General features: G+C 33.6%; 3 protein-coding genes across 4 annotated transcripts in view; 2 read left to right on the top strand and 1 right to left on the bottom strand.

Annotated features, from left to right (window-relative positions):
• The first annotated feature begins 8,771 nt into the window (after positions 1-8,771).
• Positions 8,772-14,601, top strand: LOC21392455 (sulfate transporter 3.1). The gene is made up of 12 exons (XM_010094126.2): positions 8,772-9,302; positions 9,919-10,126; positions 10,367-10,538; positions 10,681-10,746; positions 11,156-11,269; positions 11,701-11,817; positions 12,563-12,689; positions 12,790-13,076; positions 13,181-13,371; positions 13,469-13,554; positions 13,669-13,745; positions 13,846-14,601. Exons 1-12 carry the CDS (start codon positions 8,963-8,965, stop codon positions 14,032-14,034), a joined length of 1,974 nt encoding a protein of 657 aa, XP_010092428.1. The 5' UTR covers positions 8,772-8,962; the 3' UTR covers positions 14,035-14,601.
• Positions 13,914-18,375, bottom strand: LOC21392454 (stress-induced-phosphoprotein 1). 2 transcript variants are annotated; one of them, XR_002901830.1, is made up of 9 exons: positions 18,012-18,375; positions 17,154-17,247; positions 16,884-16,934; positions 16,601-16,774; positions 16,065-16,244; positions 15,675-15,794; positions 15,114-15,247; positions 14,683-14,903; positions 13,914-13,979 (listed from the first exon to the last, which is right to left on the bottom strand). XR_002901830.1 is itself a non-coding variant. In XM_010094125.2 (8 exons), the coding sequence occupies exons 1-8, from the start codon at positions 18,185-18,187 to the stop codon at positions 14,828-14,830; spliced, it is 1,005 nt and encodes a 334-aa protein (XP_010092427.1). In that variant the 5' UTR covers positions 18,188-18,375; the 3' UTR covers positions 14,382-14,827. The 2 variants fall into 2 exon arrangements, 1 of the variants encoding a protein (XP_010092427.1); XM_010094125.2 differs by lacking the exon at positions 13,914-13,979 and having other exon boundaries at positions 14,382-14,903.
• A 4,131-nt stretch (positions 18,376-22,506) lies between these two features.
• The window catches only part of LOC21392453 (leucine-rich repeat extensin-like protein 6), a 10,647-nt gene continuing 7,285 nt past the window's right edge, over positions 22,507-25,868 (top strand). Inside the window, exon 1 of the mRNA XM_010094124.2 lies at positions 22,507-22,581. Coding sequence (XP_010092426.2) covers positions 22,507-22,581 — 75 coding nt within the window. The remainder of the gene's footprint in view (positions 22,582-25,868) is intronic.

Genomic DNA, 25,868 nt, shown 5'->3' with positions numbered 1-25,868 from the left:
GTTAAGCTTATAATAGTCTGCACACCCCAATCTAACCTGCTCTCTAACTTGCCTCCTCTAATATCTGACCTTAGGCAAAAAACTCATTTCTACTCTTTAGTTTCTTCATGTTTGAATTAAGTCTCTATGTTTACTTTATGTTAAGACTAATTTATGAGTGTAGACTAATTTATGTTTGCTTTATGTTTGATGTTGGATGGACTACTTTGCTTCATGCTTGATGTTGGATTAAACTTTGAATTTCTAGGCCTCATTTGTTTCGCGGATTCGAGTTTTTAATTCGAGCTTAGATGTGACATTTTTTGAGAGCTTTTAATTGTAGCAGAAAAAGGTAGACGTGACATTTTCTGAGAGCTTTTAACTATAGAAATCTAAAACTGAAAACTTGAATCGGTGAGATGAGCGAGGCGTATATGTTTGAATGTTGGAGTTATTATTTCTATTTGATGATAAACTTTGATTGTTAGATTGAATTTTGAGTAATTAATTATTTAAATGTTGAAACCGACCACTCAACCCACCCCACACCGTCCCAACCCAATCCAAACATCATTAGATTGTGAAATTTTTCTAACATTATTAGGGTCAAATATGTACAATCCACACCCTTTAAGACGAAAAAAAAAATATTACCTCGCACCAACCCAACCCATCAACGTCCCTAAGTCTAAGAAAGCTCGCAGTCCATATTCCCTCCATTCCTACTTTTTGTGCGCATATTTCAATCATGCGATCAACGTTTTTCAATAATGTTGCGGTGCACTTACTTTTAGAATTAAGTGTGCACTTACTTTTTAGATTTAAGTAAGGGTAGAATTAAAAAAAAATTTATAAATAGTTTTTTAATTGTTAAATTTATGTAATTAAAAATTATTTATATATATATTTTTTCAATATAATGTAATTTTAATCACATTTTACAGTTAAAAATTAATCATACAGATAAATTGACTTATTGAAAAAGATTTTTTTTTTTCGGTTATAAACACACAAGCACAAGCATGCACACACAATATTCCACCGGAAAGTCGGACCACGAGGGCCTAGATAAGAATTTTACAGCAAGAGCTTTTGTCTTTTGGAATAAAATAGAGATCAAAGGACCATCATGGTCTTGTAATTATATCAACTGAGGAGTTAATCAATTAAGAGTACGTTTATTTTTTTGTATTAATCTCTGATTCTGAATTATGATTCATAATTTTTTATAATATTATTTTTTCATAAAAAATACATAAAAAAAGAATAATTCTAAATCATGATTCTGAATTTATGAACTAAACGTTTACTAAATTCCATAATCAATGGTGTCATCATCTTACGAAACCAAGAAAACTCTTTTTTTTTTTTTTGAAACCCAATAAAACTCAATCGCGAGTCATTGTCATTGTGTCTATTGTCTATGTGTGGTTGAAAGTTAATTAAAATTAAAAACTAGTGGGGTTTTCGAGAAAAACAGATTTTTGCGGCTGTTATTAAGGTTAGAATAATCATTATTACTAAAGTATAACGATTAATTACTAGAAAAAGGAGAGCATACATAAAGAAGGTCCACATCTAGCACGAAAAGGGAGCTTCTACTACCCCCAACCTAAAAAGAAAATTTCATATTAGTACCCTGTATTTTAGTATAATTATCTTTTAATATCATGTATTTTTAGTAATTTTAAATTAGTACCTTAACACTTTAAAAAATTATTTTTTAGTATTTTGAGATCATTTTTTTAAAATATAAAATATCAAATTTACCATTCTCATTATTTTACCAGAACTAATAAATTTAGAAAAAGTTATTTTTAATTTAAAGCATTATTTTTATTTTTAATTTTTAAATGTTTAAAAAATTTCCAGAATTTTTCTAAATTTATTATTAATGTTTTAGTTAATTAATAAGAAGGATAATTTTAACATTTTACATTTCAAAAAATAACCATAAGGTACTAAAAAATAATTTTATAAAACGTTAAGGTACTAGTTTAATATTACTAAAAGACAATTATGCTAAAATACATGATACCAATATGAAATTTTCCCCTATTAAAGAGCTTTCCCACTTATTTGTGTTTATTTATAAAATTATAAAAATCATTTAGTGAAGCACAAACAATACTAGCGTTTGAGCATTTTAAAAATACATTTAGTTGGATAAAATGACCATTGTGTTTGGTTGAGTAATAATAATAATAATAATAATAATAATAATAATAATAGTAGTAGTAGTAGTTATAATAATAATAATAATAATAATAATAATAATAGTAGTAGTAGTTATAATAATAATAATAATAATAGTAGTTATAATAATAATAATAATAATAATAATAATAATAATAATAGTAGTAGAGTAGTAGTAGTAATATAGCTATTCCTTCGAAATAGCTATCAAATAATAAAAACAATAATATAGCTATTCCTACGAAATAGCTATCAAAACAATATTTGTGAATACATATTCGTGAAGCACTCAAATAGTCGTTCAATTCCAAATCTAATCTAATATAAACTAAAACTCTTGTAACCTTAAATTAGTACCCCTCCCAATATCTTAATATCACCATATTAAATTATCTTTTTCACGATCTCAATATAAAGTGATCATTAAATATTAAGCTAAAGGCTTTTTTCTTTTTGTTTTTGTTTTTTTTCCCAAAACGGTAATCATATTTCATTTCATTCCAATAATGAACTAAATGTAGTAATTATGGTTCCTTGTAAATTCTGATGTTAAACCAATGAAGAATTGGAATACATGATCCATTCGATTTTTATTTTAGTTCCATCATATTTATATTCTTATTCACATTCTAATGCCGTCGGATTATTTGCAATTTCACTTCTAAATAAGAAAAAAAACACTAGAAAGGAAATTCGCTCTTTCATAATATATATATATATATATATGTAATATGAAAAAAAAAAAAGAAATGCTTCATGGCATTGGTTTTGCTTTTCTTGTGAATACAGTGGAAACAAGGAGGTGTTTGTTTTCTTGTGATTAGGATGTATATTAGATGTTGAAGGTCTTCATGCTCGAAGTCCTAAGATTTTTTTAGTTTATTAGATTCCTCCTCCGTCTGGATAAAGATAAACACTAATGATTCGGTGGGAGAAGTCCGTGGCTTGATTGCTTGTGGTGGAATTTTAAGAATGCTACAGACTTTGTTTGTAGTTGTTTCGATGTTTTTCTTGGAGAGGGTTTTGCTTTTGAAGCTGAAATGTTGGCTGTAATTAATGTCATTTTTATTGCGTATGAGAATGGTTGGCATAAATTGTAACTTAAGAATGATTCTTCCTTGATCATTTCTTTTTTGACGTCAAAATCTTTACAGGTGCCTTGGAGATTGCGCAATGACGGGAGCATGGTTCTTTTTTTGTCCAAGAGGATGGATTTTCGTTTTTCTCATGTGTTTCACGAAGCTAATTAGTGTGCTGATAAGCTTACTAGTCTCGGAATCATTAATTATAATAGGATATGGTGGTCTTATTATCTTGATTCTTTAGAATTTTATGTTTATGGACATTATATTGGTTTTCTTTTTTACTGATTTACTTGATTTTTATGGTAATTGTAATATTTTTTTCTCTTCTTTAATAATATGAGCCTCAATGAAATATATGTGGAAATAACATTTCTAATATTGTGAACTTTGTATCCTAAATTACACTCCAAATAGCCTCACATTTACCCTAAACTACCCTTCCTACTATTATATCCTAATATAAAGGCATTACTGAAGATCAAACTAAGAGTACTTTTGTCAAAATAGTTACTATTTTATTTCATTGGATAATTAACCAACCAAACATAAAAATCACATTTTCAGTATTAATTCCAATTTCCAACTAAAAATTTATAATAAACATTTTACTAATTTAATTCTATTATGTTCCTTTTATTTTTTATATTCTAATTCTATTCTATAAAATTAAACGTCACCTTACAGAATATCGCTCATCATAATTCAGCAAAATGTCCTGTGTGGATGAACTAAGTACAGTAAACGGCCTTGAATTTGATTTTCCTAATAAATTTCCAAACAATCATATGCTGATCTCAAAGAGTGTAGAATATAAACACATTAATTTTAATTAGTAGGCGAAAATGCTACTCCACAGCTACTTTAAAATAATGCTTATATGACGTACGACACCTATATATATATAAATTTCAGCCATATCAAGATTGATAATAGATATGAAATATTAATAAGAATATTGCTTATGCTTCCACGTTAGAATTTCTTACATTCAACAAATTATAATTGAATTAAATGAATGAAGACAGCTAGACAGCAATAAGTTTATTTATTTATTTATTTATTTATATTTTATTTTTTATTCCTCCTCAAGTTTATAGACTTGTTGGCGTAGGTGTGTGACATACAGACATATAGATACACTCATACATACAAATATGTATATGTGTGTGTGTGTGTCTAGATACACAAACGGTACATAGGTTATGAGACCAGTCTTTGCTCTGGGGAGCAAAAAATATCACTTGAATTTATAAAACAATTTCACGGGGAAAAAAGATTAATTGGTTATCATATATACAACTTTCATATTATACACACTACCGCGTAGATCAAGTTACAATAAGGCTGGCAATCCGGGCAGCAACACGATGACACGACTTGAAACCCGCATGAAATTAACGGGTTTGAGTTTATCAAAAATAGGTACGGGTCAAAATCAGGTCGAATATGTGAAACACGATTAAATAATGTGTCATTTGTAGGTTGACCTACCAACTTACAATTGATTCGCCATAACCCGTTTATTAAACGTGTCATATTTGGGTAACACAAATACACAACCCGTTTATTACCCATTTTATAAACAAGTTCAAAAATAAGTTTAGAAATAGGTTAACACGACCAATTTATCACCTATTTTATAAACATGTTCAAAAATAGATTCAGAAATAGGTTAACATGACCCATTTATCACCCATTTTATAAACGGGTTGACAGGTAATCAACGGGTTGACACGATACGTTTATGAGCTGTTTAATAAACGGGTTATTCATGTCGTGTCAACCCGTCAATATACAAGTCGTTTTTGGGTTTTGTATTTCGACACGATTAATAAATGGGTTGTGTTTGTGTCAAACCTATTCGTATCAACTGAAGCAGTCAACACGACATAAACACGACCCGTCAACACGAATTACCACCCCTACGTCACAGTATTAACAGGGAGATAACGTTTTTCACCAACAATAATATGACGAATTTGGTTAGTGCATCAATGGCTATATATTAAGGTATTCGCAATTGTTTTAGTTAATTTCTTCATGGTCATGATTGTGGATGGAAAAATAAGGAAAAAAGTAATCTTGTCTCGTAAGGTCAAAATAAATCTTGTACATATCTACTGTGTGGTCATATTCTTAAACGAATATTCAAAAAGTAGCTTCTGTGAGATACATGGTAAACACGTTCCACATGATACACACTAAATCACAACATTTTGACGTGTTTCTATTGTACACGCGCGGCCTTCCATAGAGGAACCTTCTTAATGACAGCCATGTTATATATATAAATATATATATATATATATATATGTATATCACGAACGTGTTTTTTATGTTTTGATCTGGGTTTACTATTTATCCAGTAGATCTAGAATGCTGTGAAAAGTGGTAATATTATATTATAATAATATCTATAGTGTGTGTTTTTATATGGGAGAATAATATTACATTTCTAATGATTGGAGGTATAATTTAAGAGTAATTTTACGTTTGATTCCACTATGCAATGGACAGTTTAAATGATTTTAATGGTTATTTTAATATTTACTTATTAATATGTATTATTATTTTAACCATAAAATATTGATTAAAAGAATGTAATAAATTAGATAGTTAACAAAAAAATAATTATTAATGAGATTAAATTCTTATCACGTCATATTATTAAAATAATTTTTATATTTGTTAGATTATCACTTCTAAAAACATAAACATTGAAAACTCATTAAAGTTAAAGTCATGAAGCATGAAATCTTTTTTTTTTTTTTTTTCCTTTTTGAGAAGTTGAGAAGAACATGAAATGCCTTTCAATTAGATATTATTGTATTTTTATTTCATTTAGATCACACATGCGATGCGGACCTTAAGAGAGTTGGATGGACAGATGGAGAGCCGGAGAGGAGTGGAGGGAGATGACTAATCACTTGTTTGGTTGAAGGAAGGAGAGGAAGAAAGGGTGCCATGGAGGAATGAGGTTTCCTCTTGGGGCCACAAAGTTAATCCTTTCACTTATTGGGGGATTCATGAAGACCTCGTTCATTTCGCTGATTTGAGTTTATAATTCGAGTTTTGCTACAGTAAAAAGTTCTCACAAACAATCACATCTAACTTTTTTACTACAGTAAAAAGCTCTCACATAAAATCACATCTCAACTCGAATTAAAAACTCGAATCAGCGAAATGAACGGAGATCTATCCTTTTAATTCTTCCTTTTTTTACTAAATAATAAAAAAATTATTGTAATTTTTTCTATCATTCATATTCTCATCTCTATAATCCTTTTCATCTTTCTTAATCTCCGTCTCTCCTATTAAATAGAGCCTTAAAAACGGCAACTATCCATATGTAGGAAAGAAATGAAAATCGTAGACGTCATCACCACAATTCAAAAACAGCTATTTTCAAATTCCAAAAAACAAAAAGGTAATTTCAAGACGTTTCTATATATATATAAAAAAAAAAAAAAGGTCCAATGCCTTTTTTATCACTGACTATTGTAGAAGCACTAAAAACTGATACTTTTGGTTATAATTAGTTTGATATTTGATTGTCAGACGTGTCAAGTTCAATTTTGTGACGTATTTAATAACTAATCTTTAACTTTTTATACTTTAATATAGATGATAAACTCATTTAATTTGCGGACTCTCCTCTATTTATAAAAACTGTTATTGTACTGTATGTTTTATTTTAATGATAATAGTTTCTAGTTATATAAGAATAATAGTAAAAAGAAGGCCGAAAAATGTGGTCAAATTTCCCTAAAAAAAAGTGTGATCAAATTATCCCTTAAATAAAAGGGTCATCAATTTTAGTTCTATCCTAATAGTTAGTAGAAGAAACTATGATTTTGGACCCACAAAATGTATAGAAATCAAACCATTAATAAACCTTCCACACCACATAAGAATAGCTAATTAACCAAAATTGGGTCCTTAATTTTGTGAAAAATTCTAAGGGGATAACACTCTTCTTGATGAAAACCTCTTTGGATAATCTAATCCTATAGAGAGTTGACATTGTAAAGACCCATACGCCAGAATATTCCCACACCTAATATAAGATAATGATATAGGTCTTGAATATTCTTGAGATTGCTAATCGAGTGAAGCACAATTGCCTACTCCAAAAGTTATTTCCACACCGACTTTGGCCTCTCCGTTAAAAGACGTACAACAATTGTTCACATGTCAATATTCTCTTATTAAAGCGAAAAATATAATAATAGAAAAATAAAGAAAAGGAAACTTCAACTTCTCTTATTGTTCCTTCTATATATGGCAACAAGATTGACCATTCATTGAACTATAGATATTGGGTAGGCCTTGTTTGGCCAAAAATAATCTTAGGTCTCGTTCATTTCACCGATTCGAGTTTTGTTACAGTAAAAAGCTCTCAGAAACAGTCACATCTAACTTTTTTGTTATAGTAAAAAGTTCTCACATAAAGTCACATCTCAATTAGAATTAAAAACTCGAATCATCGTACTAAATAGACCCTTAATTAGTAATTAGTCCAGCACCCTAAAATAACTTCATCGGTCAATTATAAGAATTAAAAAGGAATTCGACTTTTGTGTCTCCTTATTCGGTTTTTCTTTTATGTATCTATTTAATAATATCATGTCACGTCACTTAAAATTTTATATCATGTCAATTAAAAAGTCATGGTAGTTAACTAACGTGTCACAATCTTATTAAGGATACTAAAAAGGACACGAATAAAGGAATATATGAGCTCAATTCATTAAAAAAGCCCCAAGCAGCTATCTAGTTTTCACATACAAATTATCTAAACTCAATATTAGCTACAAGGGTTTAATCAAAACGGCCTAACTAGAGATTAATATTCATCCAAGGAATACTCTCTCTAAATCCCCCAAATTCCCCCAAATTTTCATGCCGACTTACAACAACTTGCTTTCTCCAGCCAATCAGAGTGATCCACATACACTTCATGCCATATTGTGCTCATATATGGTAGGCCATAAACTTACAATATTGCAAATTTTTGCTCCCTGATTGATGTGAAAGGCAAAATCATATTATCAGCTTTTTTTTTTTTTTTGGCCCAATGTACAATTAATTAGACCCCTCTAAAATTCAAGGTGGAATTAATTCATGAAAACAAATTTATGCTCGTTCATTTCACCGATTCGAATTTAGAATTTGAGTTTTGCTTCAGTAAAAAGCTATCAGAAATAATCACATCTAACTTTTTTACTACAATAAAAAGCTTTCACATAAAGTCACATATCAACTCGAATTAAAAATTTGAATCAGCGAACTAAACGGTCTAAAAATTTGTATCACACCAAGTTTGGGATGGTCAAGGGCTTGTCAACACGCCACATGCCATCTCAACGTGTGCGTCCCACTAAGCACTTAGATTTAAGTTAATAACACATGAGAACCCTCATAATAATTAATAAGTCACGCCCCTTCCTCACCACCTTTATATAAAGCCACTCCTCTCCTTGAACCTCTCACCTCACAACTACAAAATCTCTCTAGCTATACACAGCTCCATTGCCAAAAGCATGCAAAGCTAGCTAGAATAAACACATAAAAATCCCTAAATTCTTCATCACTTCCACATATATACAAAACTAGTTATATATATATATATATAACAACTTCAAGCACACACACATATATATATATATATATATATATATATTATATATACTTGGTTGGACATGGTGCAAGAGAAGGGAAACGGGGACAATACTTATAATGAGTATTGCCCTCACCGGGTGGCGATTCCTCCGACGAAGCCGTTCTCGAAGGCGTTGAAGGCGTCTTTGAAGGAGACTTTCTTTCCTGATGATCCTTTCAGGCAGTTCAAGAACCAGTCGGGGCTTAGAAGGCTTGTTCTGGGGTTGCAGTACTTTGTGCCGATCCTGGAATGGGCTCCTCGCTACACTTTTAGCTTCTTCAAAGCTGACCTTATTGCTGGGATCACTATCGCCAGTCTTGCTGTTCCTCAAGGGATCAGTTATGCTAATTTGGCCAACTTGCCTCCTATTATTGGCCTTTGTAAGTATCCCTATCATATAAATATATATATATATATATATATATATATATATATATATATATACATTTTACAGTGCTAAATACGGTATTATATGATTCTGATATGATCTAACGTTAATTACTGTTATACTGCCAAAATTTTTTAAAAAATAAAGGATGATTTTCTGATACTAAAGAATACCTACTAACAATACATGTTTTTCAAGATTGAATTATCTCATAATTATATGAATCGTACTATGAAAATCTGAGGTCTAAAAACGTTTTTTTCCCCTAGCAATAACTAATTAGAATGGATTTAATTTTAGCAAGAAAATATTTTTATTCTCTCCCTAGCTATACCGGCAATATTCCGAATATATATATATATATGTATGTATTGTACCACTAAACACCTACTAATAGTTCATGTTTTTTAAGATTGGATTAACTCATGATTAAGCAGTGCATATGCAACGTGTGGGTTTTGCTTTTTTATTTTATTTTACTTTTCTAACCCCATTATTGGTGTGAATTTAATTCTATGAAGAAAAACTGTTTATAGTTTGGATGGTAATCATAATTTGTCATTGGAATGTGTGATGATAATATGTAACGATGGAAAAAAAAAATGCAGATTCTAGCTTTGTCCCACCATTGGTGTACGCCATGCTGGGAAGCTCCAGGGATTTGGCAGTGGGGACTGTGGCTGTTGGGTCTCTTCTCATAGCTTCCATGTTGGGGAAGGAAGTTAGCCCTACCGAAAACCCCAAGCTCTACCTTCAGTTGGCCATGACCGCCACTTTCTTCGCCGGCGTCTTTCAGGCTTTGCTCGGATTCTTAAGGTACTTACATATATTATAAACTCTGAGAAGTAACAGTTAACATCGAAAGAAAACTAGTACATCCTAATTAGATTGGCATCTACTGATAACGTTATAAAATATTTATTTATTTATTTTTGCATATATACTTCTTTATTATTATTATTATTATTTTATAAAGAACCAAATTGAGGAGATCAATATTGACATGTTATAATTTTTGTAATTCTGACATGGGTTTTTTTTTTTTTTTGGGTGCAGACTTGGGTTTGTCGTGGACTTCTTGTCGCACGCGACAATTGTGGGATTCATGAGTGGAGCAGCGACAGTGGTGTGTCTTCAGCAGCTGAAAGGAGTGCTTGGGTTGGTTCACTTCACTCACGAGACTGATCTTATATCTGTCCTTCACTCTATCTTTTCCCAACTTCACCAGGTAATCATTTATAATCTATATATTACATTCTAGGAATTAAGTTTATTATATATAATAACTTTTATCTAATTTGATCGACAATTATGTGTGATACTTTCTAATTATTGGTTATTGATTATAATTTATATGATAAATAATGCAGTGGAGATGGGAAAGCGGGGTTTTGGGGTGCTGTTTTGTCTTCTTTCTCATGCTCACAAAGTACCTTGTAAGTATATATATATATATATATATATATATATATATAATGATAATATTTCTCTTTGTAACAAAAATTAATTATACCTAAATCATCCTTGGGAAAGGTTATTTAATTAAAAAAAAAAAACTTTTGGTTTAGTAGGTTTCTTGTGTTGAACAAATACTAAGAATTAACGGATATTCTTATTCTCAACACAAATTCGGTAATAATTTATAATGACATTTAATTAACGTACTTCGAGTTGTTATATATGCATGTCACTGTGTTAGGCCAAGCTCATGCAATTCATTAAATGGAATAAGCCAATTTTCTTTATTGGAGGGGACCATATTGAAAAGTATATATGTTTTCCTTTTTAAATTTATTGCTTTTGTTAGTGCCTTCATTGATTTTTGTGATGTTGATGACTTTGTAGAGCAAGAGAAAGAAAGTCTTCTTCTGGATAAACGCTTTGGCGCCTCTCACGTCTGTGATTCTCGGAAGTGTTCTCGTCTACTTAACCCACGCTGAAAAACATGGCGTTCAAGTGGTAATAGTTAGCTCTCTCTCTCTCTCTCTCTATATATATATATATATATATATGTATATATATATGTATGTATATACACACACATGCATTCTTAATTTGCACATGTTTTCCACCACACATATATAACATATATAGGGCTGTACACCACCAAACTGTACGACCAATATAAGTTATTCATTAATACAAAATCATATTTTCAAGTGTTTGTGTATTACATATTTACTCAACAAATATATGTTTCAAGTTAGGCTAACAAAATCCAAGGTTTATATATATTTTACACATAAATCTTGTTTCTCTTATATATGCTTATTATGTATGTTCCTCCTCCACTATAGAAAATTGGAGGTTTTTAATTAGTATTTAGAATAAATGAACTAAGCACCAAAAAGTGAAATTAGTATTGATTTTGTTTGTTTGTTTGTACGCAGATTGGGAACCTGAAAAAGGGCTTGAATCCACTATCCGTGGGTGAGCTGGCTTTTGGGTCAGCATATATGACATTAGCAATTAAAACCGGGATTGTCGTTGGCATTATAGGTCTTGCGGTGAGTACATATATATATATATATATATATATATATATATATATCACTCATATTATTATATTCCATGCTAATTCCCAAGGCCTTTATAACAACATATATATTTGTGTATGTATATATATGATGTATTACGTATGACAAAGCTGGCCATGTGCTACAAACCTCGTAACTTCCCTGCCTGAGATCAGCCTAGGTAGTCCCAAAAATCAATTTTCAATTAAGGGTTCGTTTGGTACGAGGATTCAAACCAGGGTGATTCTAATCATGATTCTAGAACCATAACCATGATTCATGATTTTGGGTTCAAATCATGATTCTGAAACCATGATTCAGAATCAGGGGTTTGAATCACATTGAATCAAGAGGGGGGTGGTTTTAGAATCATGAGTGATTCTGGTTTAAAATATTACATTAGATTCCGAATCATGATTCAAAATCAGACGATTCTGAATGATGAATCATGATTCAGAATCACTGTAAACAAACACTGATTCTGAACCAAGATTCAGAATCATGATTTTGGATCCATCTACCAAACGCAACCTACGTGTCTCATGTCACTTCTTTCATTATTAATTTACAAAAAAAAAAAAAAAGTTGCATGTGTTGCATAAAACTTATTGGATACGTATAAACTATTTAACACCCATTTGGTTCGTAGTTTGAATCACAGTTCAAATATTTTTGCTACCGGGTTATTGTAAGTTTTGATGGGGATTTGGCTAAGACATAATATTTGGGTTTGCAGGAAGGAGTGGCAGTTGGAAGAAGTTTTGCCATTTTTAAAAACTATCACATTGATGGGAACAAAGAAATGATCGCTTTCGGAATGATGAACATTGCGGGCTCTTGTACTTCTTGTTACTTAACCGCTGGTATGTGAAGAGGAAATTAACAACGCTTTCAAAACGTTTAGATTTGAGCTTTCAATTAGGCCTTAGTCTGACTGATAGTATGGCGTGGTTCAATTTGTAGGGCCATTTTCGAGAAGCGCGGTGAACTTCAACGCGGGATGCAAAACCGCAGTGTCCAACATTGTCATGGCCACGGCGGTGATGATCACTCTGTTGTTCTTGACGCCTTTGTTCCATTACACGCCTCTTGTGGTACTTTCCGCGATTATCATCACCGCCATGCTTGGCCTCATCGACTATGAATCCGCCATCCATCTCTGGAAGATAGACAAAGTTGATTTCCTTGTGTGTATGGGCGCATACCTCGGTGTTGTCTTTGCCAGCGTCGAGATTGGCTTGATCATTGCAGTAAGTGGGATCAGAAGCTAAACCCTTTGCCTTCATGAAATATTCATCAATTAAAAAGTATCAAAAATTGTTGGAATCTGATTTTGCTTTGTTGGGTTTTGCAGGTTACAATTTCCTTGTTGAGAGTTCTTCTCTTTGTGGCGAGGCCTAGAACTTTCGTTCTGGGCAACATTCCTAACTCCATGATTTACAGAAGCACTGATCAGTACCCAACTGCTAACAATATCCCTGGAGTTCTCATTCTCCAAATTGATGCACCTATTTACTTTGCTAATTCAAACTACTTGAGAGAAAGGTACATAAACAGACAAAATACACAAAACTAAGTTTAAGACTAGTACTTTTCGACAATTTTTTCGGGCACTAATCTTCACTGCTATTCTTATTTGCAGGATCTCTAGGTGGATCTCCGAGGAGGAAGACAGAGTAAAATCTTCAGGAGAAACAAGTTTGCACTATGTCATTCTAGACCTTAGCTGTAAGTACCAATAATCCATCGAAAACAAATAAATATTTTAAATACTTAAACAAACTGATTCCTCGTAATTTAGAACTATTAACCTAAATCCTAATACTGTGATCCGAATCACAGCTGTGGGTAGCATCGATACGAGCGGGATTAGCATGCTTGAAGAGGCCAAGAAAAGTGCCGATAGAAAGGGTCTTAAGGTAAGAATGTTTTAGCCTTGCCTACCTTCATTTCTCATGTTTCCTACGGGGGCACAATCTAACTTCCCATTGATTTTTGTTTTCTTGTTTGCAACTACAGCTTGTATTAGCAAACCCGCGAAGCGAGGTGATCAAAAAGCTCGACAAGTCCAAGTTCATCGATGCAATCGGTCAGGAGTGGATCTATCTTACTGTGGGAGAGGCTGTGGCAGCATGTAATTTCATGCTGCATACCTGCAAGCCAAATGTATCAGCACAGGAATCAAATAGACAAGATGAAAACGTATGAAGAACCCATTATGAAAGAAGATCCATGAAACTTTTTTTGACTTTTGGCAATCGCTTAGACAGTTTAAAGGAAGCCCCACACATCTGACATGATTGAGAGAAGATATATAAGGAGGATTTTCTTTCTCATTCACTTCCTCGGACGTCGGATTCCTATAAGTGCTAAGAATTAGTAAGTCTTGTGCCCAAGAGTGATATATGTAAATGTAATTTCTATCGAAATTTCGAAGAAATGGGGTTTGATGGGAATGTAAACGGGTTCCCCTTGCCCCCACCTCGTGTAATATCTTCAAGATGAAATAATGATTTTGAATTTAATCAACTGTTTAGGACCTTGAAGCAGATAGATTAACATATAAGAATATGAGATTGTTTTTTTCTCAGTTTTAGAAGAAATTAGAGTTCTATTCCATCCAAACTCAGTTTCCCAAGCTGGCTGTAAGCAATGCAAAATTCAAGATAAGAAATGACGCCACTTAATATTCAGGGGCAAAGCACTCATGACCATAAAACAGCAAAAGCAAATCATACAAAAAGAATGTTACAAAAAAAAGAACTACAAAGAAGAGATGTCCACAAAAAGCAACCACTCAGAGAAGCCTGAAAATCATTCCTCTGAAAAAGAAAAGCTTCAAAATTGAGTACATACATGGGGAAACTATGCAAAGCACCCTTCCACTAGTTCAGCTCCAAAGAACTAGTATGGAAGAAAACAAGCACTTTAAGCTGTCTGTTCTCTTTGAAAAACATTCTCCACCAGTTTCTCCAGTAAAATGCCCACCACGTTAAGGAGCCTAAGAAAAGGACAGCTTTTCTTTGTATAGGCGTGGAAGCACCTCGTGAGCAGTGATGTCTAGAACCTCCGGATCCCTTGAAAAAGACAAAAAGTTTTAGATTCTATGGAAAAAGCAAGCAGCTACCAATGACAACCTTAATGCAGATGAAGCTGAATGCCCAATTAATCTAGTCCATAGAAATTGGAAATCAAACTAAGCTTAATTTAAGAGTCTAATATTTCCAGTACATTTTTTTTGCCAAATTTTGATTTGCACATATGGTGGGGTGGGATGGAGAGAGAACCTGCATAATGTTTGGCCTTGTTCATTGGAACTAGGAATGAACCACAGCCTTCGTAGAACAGGTGTCTCAAACTGAACAAAGAAACCATCCTGCAGCCCATGTTTCCACTTCCTAAGTCCTTGGCCTTTCCAAACCTGAAAAGTAGACATCTTTGTCAGCATCAATGTTTAAATAGACTGCACAAGCCATTTATCTGCTGAATTTTGTTGACTAAGGCCTTATAATTAAGTTTGTATGGACAACGGTTAGGGTGTAAAACATGCAGAGTTGTAATGGATATATCTATCTTCGACTTCGACTGGCTTTCCCTGTATTTGGAGTGTCTAGCATTAATACCATTACCTGGTTATGCCCTATCCTATCAACAGACAAAGAAATCTTAAGACAATTTAAACCAGATTAGTCAATAATCACGTTGTTAAAAAATAGTAGGTGCGCCAAATAGGTTATGCTAGACAATGAGTGAAGCACGTGGTGTGAAATTACCTACCCCATGTATACTATAGTTATAAACATCAAAAAACATGTAAATGTGCACTTTAGCCAAGAAGTACAGATTACCTGTGGGTAAGATATGATACTTTTGGGGCTCACCAAGCACGCTGCTCTGGAGAAAGAATCCTCAGCATACTGCCTAAGAAATGAGAAACAATCGCTGTGCGTATGGGGCGATTCAAATGCCTGGTGTGATAAGGAGGATCAAATTAGCAAAGAATATTTTCCCTCAGAGTGAGAATTATTACACAAGCTGAAAAATGATGGCATCATCCAAGTAGCATCTATCGTCTAATAACTAGCATCAGAGACAACTTTATTACTGATAGCTAGCATTTATCGTATGAGCTTAACACTATACGGGGCTTACGCGAATGATTGTGCATAAAGCCATATAAACAAAAAGAAAGGCAAAAGGATAGGGGGACTGTAATTGATTGACAGAATGGGCAATACCTTATCAATATTCACGGCTGGAGCATATTTTTCAGTCTGTGTCCTTTCTTTATCAAGAAGAAAGTATACCCTAGGATCTACCTCAGAAGTTTCATGCCAAGATTTTACAGCAGTTTCCATTGTCTCAACAAGAAAAGAAAACATTTCTTTCCAACATTCTTCAGATCCGCACTTCTCAGACTGCAAAGAGAGAGACTGATTAATTCCTTCTTATTTATTAGGAGCTCTTGAAACAATCCTAGTGCAGGTCGTCCACAAAAAGCACTGAGAATATAAGGATCAAATCTTACCTGCAGTGCACAGTTCAGGGGAGTAAGAAAACTGGTAAATATGAGGAAAAAGAAATGGCAAGATAGACCATCTACGGGCATCTAGTAGAAAAATATGCATGCACATTGTAAACCTAAAGGCTTAGCTGCAGAACGTCAAGATGTAAGCAATTGTTCAAACTCATAATCATACCAGAGTAACCAGACTATTCTTGAACAAAATCAAAACAGAAAAGTCGTGATCCTTTGCTTGCAAAATACACTTACCATTTCTGCTTTCAACTTGTCCAAGTGCTTTGCCATGTCAACATTGGATCTCATGTTCTCCACTTCTTGGGCTCGCTTTTTATTTTTTGCCAACTGGGCAATTCTTTTTATCTTTTTTGATACTTCAACACTTTGTGGATTAAATTGTACAGCTGTTTGGAAGGCTGTGAGAGCCTACAATAGATAAGCGCTAAAAATATCAGCAGCAAAAAACCAAAACTATGACACTTTTTCAAAAGGATAGAAAAAATAATTGAGAAGATAACAGAACTTCCCGGCATACATCATCATATCGTTCCATGGCCTCTAATATGCACCCCTTCCTGAAATATCCCTATAGGTACATCATAGGAACCCAATTTAGGAAGACAACAACAACAACAATAACAACAAGAAGCCTTAATCCCATCTTAATTGGGGTAGGCTATATGGATTTCACTTTTCCACAATTTAGGAAGACAATCTGAACAAAAGAAAACATAAGTGCTTCTTTTCAAGTAAAAGTTGCATAACAAAAGGAAAAAGATTTATCTTAAAAAAATTAACGGCCGACCTTTTCCCATTTTGGGCTTAATGCAATAGTTGTTTCAGCATCAGCGAGTGCTTTGTTTAGCTTAACCAACTGCAGAAACGCCGCAGCACGATTGCTGGCCAGTGATGAAACATTAAAAAGCATCAGCTCATACCAGCAAGCAAGCAAAACGAATAAACGTTGTTCATGAATCACAACTCAGTTCATAGGAAGTCAAATTTATTAAACTAAAAACTCTCCCAACAACTGTATTCCAAGATTTGTATTTTTAACATGATATTTTAAAGAGATACACAAATTAGATTTTCTTTTCAGCATCCTAATGCTACCACCTAGGTTTCTAATCTCACATTTTTCAAAGTTTCTTTGGTCTTATTATTTTCATTCTTTCTTTCTATTGTAATAAAACCACCAATTCCAAATTGCATACAGGAAGTTAAAAGTATTAAATTACAAATTCTGCCAAATAAACGCAGTCCAGGATTTGTATATTAACATGATAACTTACACTCTATAAACAGATACAAAATATTTTTCTTATCACCTAGTTTATTCTTTCTGTTGTAAATTGAAAGTGGAAGTTGGGAGCTTTTCAATTATGAATTACACTCTACCTATAACCTCCACCAATTCCAAATTGCAAACACAACTACAGTTCACGAAAAAAAAAAAAAAGCCAATTTCAACACAAAACTCAAATTCAAAAATTTCCCATTTCTCATTTTAATTAACAAACAATGCACAGATTGAAAACGTGAAAAGTTCTTACAAAACTACAAAAATAAAAATAAAAAAAACCCCCACATCCCATTTCGCTTATATACATAAAATTTTTCAATGAAGAACAATAATTGAGAGCGAAATTTTTAGCAAAAGTACCTATAAAAAGCGGGGTTATTGGGGTCTTGCTTGATGGCCTGAGTGTAGAGAGCAGCGGCTTTGAGAAAGTTCCCTGCCTTGAAATACTCATTGCCCTTCTCCTTCAGAGACTTCTCCTCGCCTCCACCGCCTTCCGATGCGCCCGCTGTACGCGATCCCGCCTCTGATTCCGCCATTGTTAGGGCTCTTCTTCTTGTTCGACCAGTCGAGAAACACAAGAAATGGAATTTTAGGGTTTATGAGAGTGAATCAGTCAATCGCTGGTTGCTTGCTTACTTGCTTGCTTCTGGGGCTGATTCTGAGGAGAAGTAGGAAGTGTAAGCTACGGGAAGGACTACGTTTGCTATTCTGCTCCTCTGCAAAATCACCAATCTTGGCCTTCTGTCGGAAAGACTTTGACCTCGCGTGGATGTAGAGTCAGTGCTGGAACTTTGGGCCTGTAGCCTGCCTGAAACCCGAATTTTTCGGGCTTGGCGGGCAGGCCCATAAGGCTGCCCGTCCAAGTTTGATTTTTGGGCTTAGGCTGCCCGAAAATGAACGAATCGTTGAGCCCGCCGCCGAGAGAGTGCCGTTAACCGCCGTCCGCCGGAATTTTTTTAAATTTTTTCACTCCGGCCCGACTTGCCCGAAGCCCGACCAACGGCAATATTTTTGCCTGTTGGCGCCCGACCCAACCTGCCTCCCTAGCTGCCCAACTCCAATGGCTATTTTTTTGACCGTTGCCTGATTTTCGACCCGAACCCGACCCGCCGAGATAAAAAAATGTCTATTGGATCTGAATTTGGAGAAAAAATCAATTTTTTAACCTAAAAATTTCCTTATAAATACCCACATCCTCCACACATTTTTCTCACCCAAACTCTCTCAATCCTTCTCAATTTCTCTCAATCTCTCTCAATTTCTCTTAATCTCTCAAATCTCGCTCACAATTTTTCTAAAAACTATCACAATATTCTAAAGCTCTTTCTCTCAAATCGCTATTATTTTTTATAATGGATTCTTTCGGTTATGGTGGTATTCCTGTTGATGCCTAACACAACGTGGAAGAATGACAATTTCCTACTAATGAATTTATTACGCAGGAACCGTAAACACTACCAACTGAGGAACCTGCTAATCCGAGCCGTGGTGGACGCACTGGAGGTCGTGGTCGCAATGGTGGTGGGCGTGGAGAAGCGGCGAGTGCAAGTGTTACTGCGTCTGCAAGTGTTGCAACCTCCAAGAGGAAATGCAAGCGCACCTCGATAGTTTAGGATCACTTCGACATAATTGAGGAGATCGACAATGATGGTAACACTAAACATATAACTCAGTATAAATATTGTTTATCTAAATTACAAGGTCACACTATTCACGACACAACACACTTGAGAAGACGCTCTGAAAAGTGTCTTCAAAAGTTTAGCCAGTCCGGCGGAGCCGAACTCCGCCAAACACAATTATCTGTTGATCACGCAACCGGTGGTCTAACCACTTGGAAATACGATCTGCAAGTAGATCGTATGGAAGTTGCGCGAATGATAGCTGCATTAGATCAACCACTTAGTTTTGTAGAGCATCCTAATTGGCAACGATATATTAAAGTTGTACATTATCCTAATGTACAATTCACTTCAAAAACTAATTTTAGAAAAGATTTGTTAAAATTATTTTTAAAAAAAAGAAGCATAAATAAACCTTTTACACTTGGTGGTTGCATTGTGTTAACGGCATATATTTGGTCTATCGTTGGCAATAAAGATTATTTAGCTGTAACCGGACATTACTTTAAAGGATTCGATTTAGGTAAAAGAATATTAGGTTTTAAATGTGTTTTAGGATCACATAGCGCTGATTTAATATATAATACAATTTTAAATGTAATTGATGAATTTAGATTAAGAGATAAAGTAATAGCTATAACATTAGATAATGCTAGTGCAAATACTAAAACAATTGAGTACTTCGAAAATGATTTTTAAATTTATTCGGTGATAGTACTATTTTCACCAACATTGTGTATGTCACGTAATTAATTTAATAGTTAAAATCCGGTTTAAAAGAAATGACTACTCACATTAAAAGAATTAGAGATAATATTGCATGGATTCAATGTAGTAACCAAAGAGAACAAGATTCGTTTAGATTCTTACAAAAATTAAATCTACCTCCTAGTGCATTATCTTTAGTATGCCCGTCCAAAGTTCTTACACTACAGTAGAGTTGAAGAGCTAAGTTTTGGTGGACACGTGTCTCTAATCACGTGAAAGTAGAGGTGACAATTCGTGTCACGTGTCGTGTTCGTACCGTATCAATTTTTTTATGCAACCCATACACGACCCGTGACATGAAAAAAATTGAGAACCGTGACACGAACACGACACAATAAGATTGCGGGTTGACACGACACGAACCGAATTAATAAAGTATCATAGCACATAATTCATAAGAAAACATCATAAGACCACAAATTCAATACAAAAATAATAAAGAATGAGTCACACCATAGGCAAACAAGTTAATAAGATAACAAGTCTAATCCTAAAATACCATAATCCTACTAGAAAACATAGTTCATAAGACTCACACCAAAGTCCAAGCATAGATAATAAAGTCCAAGCCTAGATCTAGATAATAAAGTTTCAGCAACAGCAAAGTTTAAATGCATGCAAAAGAAAACATCACATGAAACCTACATAACAAAGTCCCAACAACCACATAGTTCAAATGAAGCAAAAGAAACCATTACACAAAACCGTAATAAAAACCAAATTCAAGCACATCCGGAGTTAGAAGCTTGGTTGATAGTTTTTTCTTCATGTATGTTAAGATCCACCACATTCTTGATGAGGTCCTCTATATATTGATGAAGTCCTCTATATATTGATGAAGTACTTTGAATCCATCTAGGAAAAATAGTTTAACTTATTAGCATTTATGAGACTGAGAGTAACAATATTTAAGTAACCGAACAATAAAGAACTTGAAAAATATACCTTCATTTCCATACAACCAATACTTTGTACACACAATTGCTTCAACAGTATCATGTTTAAGAGAGCTACGGAACTGATCAAGCACGCGACCGCCAACACTAAATGCATCATCTAAAGCAACTGTTGATACATGAATGCATAATATATCACGGGCTATGGCAGCAAGAATTGGGTAGCAGCACTGATTTGTCTTCCAATAGGAGAGAATATCCAACTGATAACTCCATTTCATTCTAGGCTCGTCCAAATACATTTTTAACTGTGATTTTTGATTTGAAGCATATAACAAATCGCTTGAAACATCATCAAATTCTAGAAAAATATATAAAACTTTAGGCTCGTCTAACTAATACTGAAAATCTTTTCCTCAATTCTCCAATCACTTAGTAAAGAAAATAGTTTCTCAGATAGTGCTATTCCAGTGTGTGGAGGTGGCATAAGATAAAAATTCAAAATTCTTTTATGCAACTTTCAATTCTTATCAAGAAAATGAGCAGTCATGCACAAATATCCATTAGTAGTCAATGAAGTCCACAGATCAGATGTCAAACTTATTCTACCAGGCATGCATCCAACATATTTTTTATTTTCACATTAGAATACATATATTGAAACATAGACCATCCATTAGTAGTTAATCTTTTGTACTCAACAAATTGGAAAGGCAAATCATGCATAACAATACAAGTAATCACTAACTCACGCCATTTTTCAGAATCAAAGCAACAAGAACCAAATGATAAGCTACTATCATGAGAAATAAACATTTGATCAATATCTCTAGTGTCCGATCTTGGACAAGTTTATTCTTTCAAGGAATTTTGAAAGGTACACTAACATATACTTGTTTCTAATTATGAAAAGGATTACACAGAGACTCTTCGACGACTATCCGAAGCTAGCATTATTGAACTATTCCAGTGGAGATATGATCGTTCACTTTTACTGAGCTTTTTCAAGACTTGAAAATAATAACTTTACATGTTTACTTTCTTTGGTTAGTTGTTGACCTCTTTTTAGTAACTTAGACTTTTGTGGTAGATACGTTGGAGTTGGCTTGATGGTGTTGCAACAATTTGGAGGAGTTAACGACATTACATTTTATGCAAGTGCTATATTTGTTTCGGCCGATATGTGCGAGGACTCTTTTGCATTCTTTATCTATTTACCAAGAAACAACTTCAGCAAAACAAAAAAAAAAAACACACACACACACACACAATAGTAACAAAGAAAATCATATCAGATGTATTTCAATATATGTGTGCACCGAATCCTTAGTAATGGAAGCAAGAAGAAAAACAAAAACAAAAGAAAAGAAGTGAAGAACATAAATTATCTTGTCCGGTCAAAATTTGATGGAGAGAGGCGGACGGAGGGCAAGATATGGTGGAACAAAGGCGGACAAGAAGAAGAAAGAAGCGGCAGTTGAGAAGAGTCAGACGGAGTGCAAGAGATAGCGGAAATCCAGAAAGTCAGTCTCTCTATTTCGATGGAAAGAAGCGGACGGAGTGTAAGAGATGACAGAAATTCAGAAAGTCACTGTCTCTAATTCGGTGGAGAGAGGTAGACGGACAAGAGATGGTGGAACAGAGGTGGACAAGAAGAAGAAAGAAGCGGCAGAAAGGGAAGAAGAAAGATTGTTAGAAACAAAACAGCATTTAGGGTTTGTTAAGTGAGTATATATATTTTTATTTTTATTTTTTAATTTTTTTCTACGGGTCCGTGTCTAGTTGGACATAAAATTGACACGAAATTGACATGCAGTTGAATTGCGGGTCAATTTTGGGTTGTACGGGTCCAACCCCTACACCCTTTTTTTCTTCACCCTAACCTGTGATTTTCATGTCGATTTCGATTCATGTTGTCGTGTCGTGACCCGTATTGCCGCCCCTACGTGAAAGTTCTAAAAGTGTTAATGATTAGTCCAAGGGCAACAAAATGAGGGAAATAGCATCTTTGGTATGATGTTTAATAAATTATAGCATATTTTTTGATATAGTAGATTATAGCATAATTATATTTTAAGTTTTAAACAATAATAAAAACTAAAAAATACCCTTAAGCCTCATTTCCACCCCTCTCTTCTTCTCCCTATAGTCAAGTCCACTATAACCGGCGACCAGCGGTTGACAACCATTTTTCAGCAACCGAAAACAGTTTTTTGGTGATCGGCTCTGACGATTGGTAATACCGTATTTACTGGTAAATACCATATTTATCTGAAAATCTAACAACCGGCTCCGGTGACTGGTAAATACCGTATTTACCATAAATATCATATTTATTGGTCAATACTATATTTACCATATTTATCTGAAAATCCAACGACCGACTCCAGCGACTAGTAAATATTGCATTTACCGGTAAATACCATATTTACTAGTCAATACCATATTTATCCGATAATCCAGCGACCGGCTCCGGCGATTGGTAAATACCATATTTACCATATTTATCCATAATCCAGCAACCAACTTCGGCGACTGGTAAATACCGCATTTACGATATTCAAACTTATTCAATAAAGAATTTACTAATAAATATAGTATTTACCAAATTAGAAATTGAATTTAGTGAAGTAGTTATTAGTAAATACATCATTTGCCAAATTCTTCAAACTTGAACTCATGAAGTATTTACTGATAAATACAGTATTTACCCGATTCAAAATCTAAAAAAAAAAAATCACAAACTCAAAACCATGTAATCAGATTAACATCAATTGCCCTGTCAAACCTCGGCTTCATCGTCTTCGATCCACAACCGATCTCCACAAAAGTACCTGTCAAATTCAGATTCCTGACCATCAAAACTTTGTCATTCTTGTCCTTGACGAAGCTAGTCAACTTGGGATCCGTCGGTGCCATGGAGAACCGAGCATCGTTGAACGTTTCTAAAAGTAGATGCCATTCGTTTGAGGAGAAATAAAAAGGAATATAAAAATTCTAGAGGCTGAAGCTGCGCAATCCGTAACGATTCTTGGAGCAACTTCATCTCGCCATCATGTCGTTATCGTCGCCAAGATCTGGTTAGAGGTAGCTCGCGTCGTGACTCTCAGAGCAAATCCCTCATCATTGTCGCGGTTTGACAACTAACATTTTTTCTCAGAATAAAAACTTAATACATGAATTAATTTATTAAATTTCTAAAAACATTCTATTTACTTTAAAAGCATTTCTAAAATATGTTATTTAGTGTATTTTTCCTTTTTAAAAATATCCCTTGAAATGGAGTCCTTTTTATTTCTACCCCTTAACACTAGCCCATGTATTTTTACCTTTTAATCTAGAACTATTAAGGGTAGAGTTTTTTTAAAAGAGATATTTTTGGTAAATTATGTACTTAATGAGGTAGAAACTATAATTTTCTCTTAGTTTTTTTCTGAATAAAACTGCAAGTTTAGGATTGGTCTGAAACCCGTCACTATTGGTCTAGTCTTAGCCTTATCCAGACCGAGCTAGGATGATATTCTAGGCCCAAAATCATTTTGGACCGACCTGAAGTGTTTATTTTATTCATTTAAAAAAAAATAAGATAAATACCCCTTCGAGTGTATGTATCTAAATTTTTTACTCGTTAGTCTTGATTAATACTCTTTTTAATAATTAGTCAAAAAAGAATTAATAAAAAATAAAAAGTAAAAATTCAGATTCATACACTGTAACATTTCTCTTAAAAAAAATCCGTTGTAAAAGTCTAAACCAGCTCTAGACCATTGGGTTTAGAACCATGTTGGGTCAATTTTTCGTTTTCTAGTGTCGGGTCGTCCCGAATATCCCATTCTCACTGCATGATTGGGCGAAGCGGCATGAAGTTTCAATTCTAATCCAGAACTCCAATTTTTGCATAAACGAAAGATCATGTTTGAAGTAATAATAATAATAATAATATAATAATAATAATAATAATAATAATATAATAATAATAATATAATAATAATAATAATAATAATTAATAGTAATAATATGTATAAAAATATAAAAATAAATATTTCAATTTTAATTCGTGTTGTTATAGCACCCTTCTAAATTTCGCTTATTCATCTCATATTTTCTACTATTATTGACTTAAACAATACCCAACAAGTTCAAGAGGTTACGTAATATTAAAGTTCTCTTATGACCAAGTATGCGCTATGGTTTATACCTCAATTTTCCCAAACTAAAGTCAGTTTTCCACATCATCGTACAAAAACTAATAGCTAAGTCTTATCTTTTTCTTCAAGTTATTTGTGAGGAGATTTCAAATGACTAACAATACTCTTATCTTCATTTCTGCTACGTGCTCAATCATGAAAAAAGAGTGAGGTAACACAACATGAGCGGATCACGCACACAACCAATGACCACGGATAGCTTGCTAGCAAGGTATCCCTCGTGTTCACAAATAGCTCTCTGGCGAGCTAGCCTCAGCAGCGTTATGAGTTGTAAGGTTTACGACGATGACGAATTCATTAAAGAGGGATTCAACTCGAGGACAATTAGACGATAATTTTCTTAAACTTTTATCGCAGAACGAATCGCCCCCATCACGATTCCATGACGTCTAAAATTCTCGGTGTAATTGTCCACATGATCGCGATCATGCTCGACTCTCGATCACTAAGGCATGATGCTCATGATCTCTAGACGAAAGAGGAGATGGTGAATTATGCATTTGAAGATGGAGAACATGGATCTAACTACGTTAAGCGATTTCATATCTCGAAGACTTCATCAATTTATTTTGTGAGAGAAATTGTTTGGAGGGTTTGGGCGTGTATTCCAAAATTATCAATAAAAGTTTGGTAGGCATTCTTATGCCTAACCACTATAAACCTTTGTATTATATTGTTTTGTTTTGATTCGGATATTTTATATATATATATATATATATATTT

Source organism: Morus notabilis, unplaced genomic scaffold (genome assembly GCF_000414095.1).
Source record: "Morus notabilis unplaced genomic scaffold, ASM41409v2 Scaffold1163, whole genome shotgun sequence".
In the NCBI taxonomy this organism is placed as follows: Eukaryota; Viridiplantae; Streptophyta; class Magnoliopsida; order Rosales; family Moraceae; genus Morus; species Morus notabilis.
This window is presented reverse-complemented; position numbering and strand designations above follow the sequence as displayed.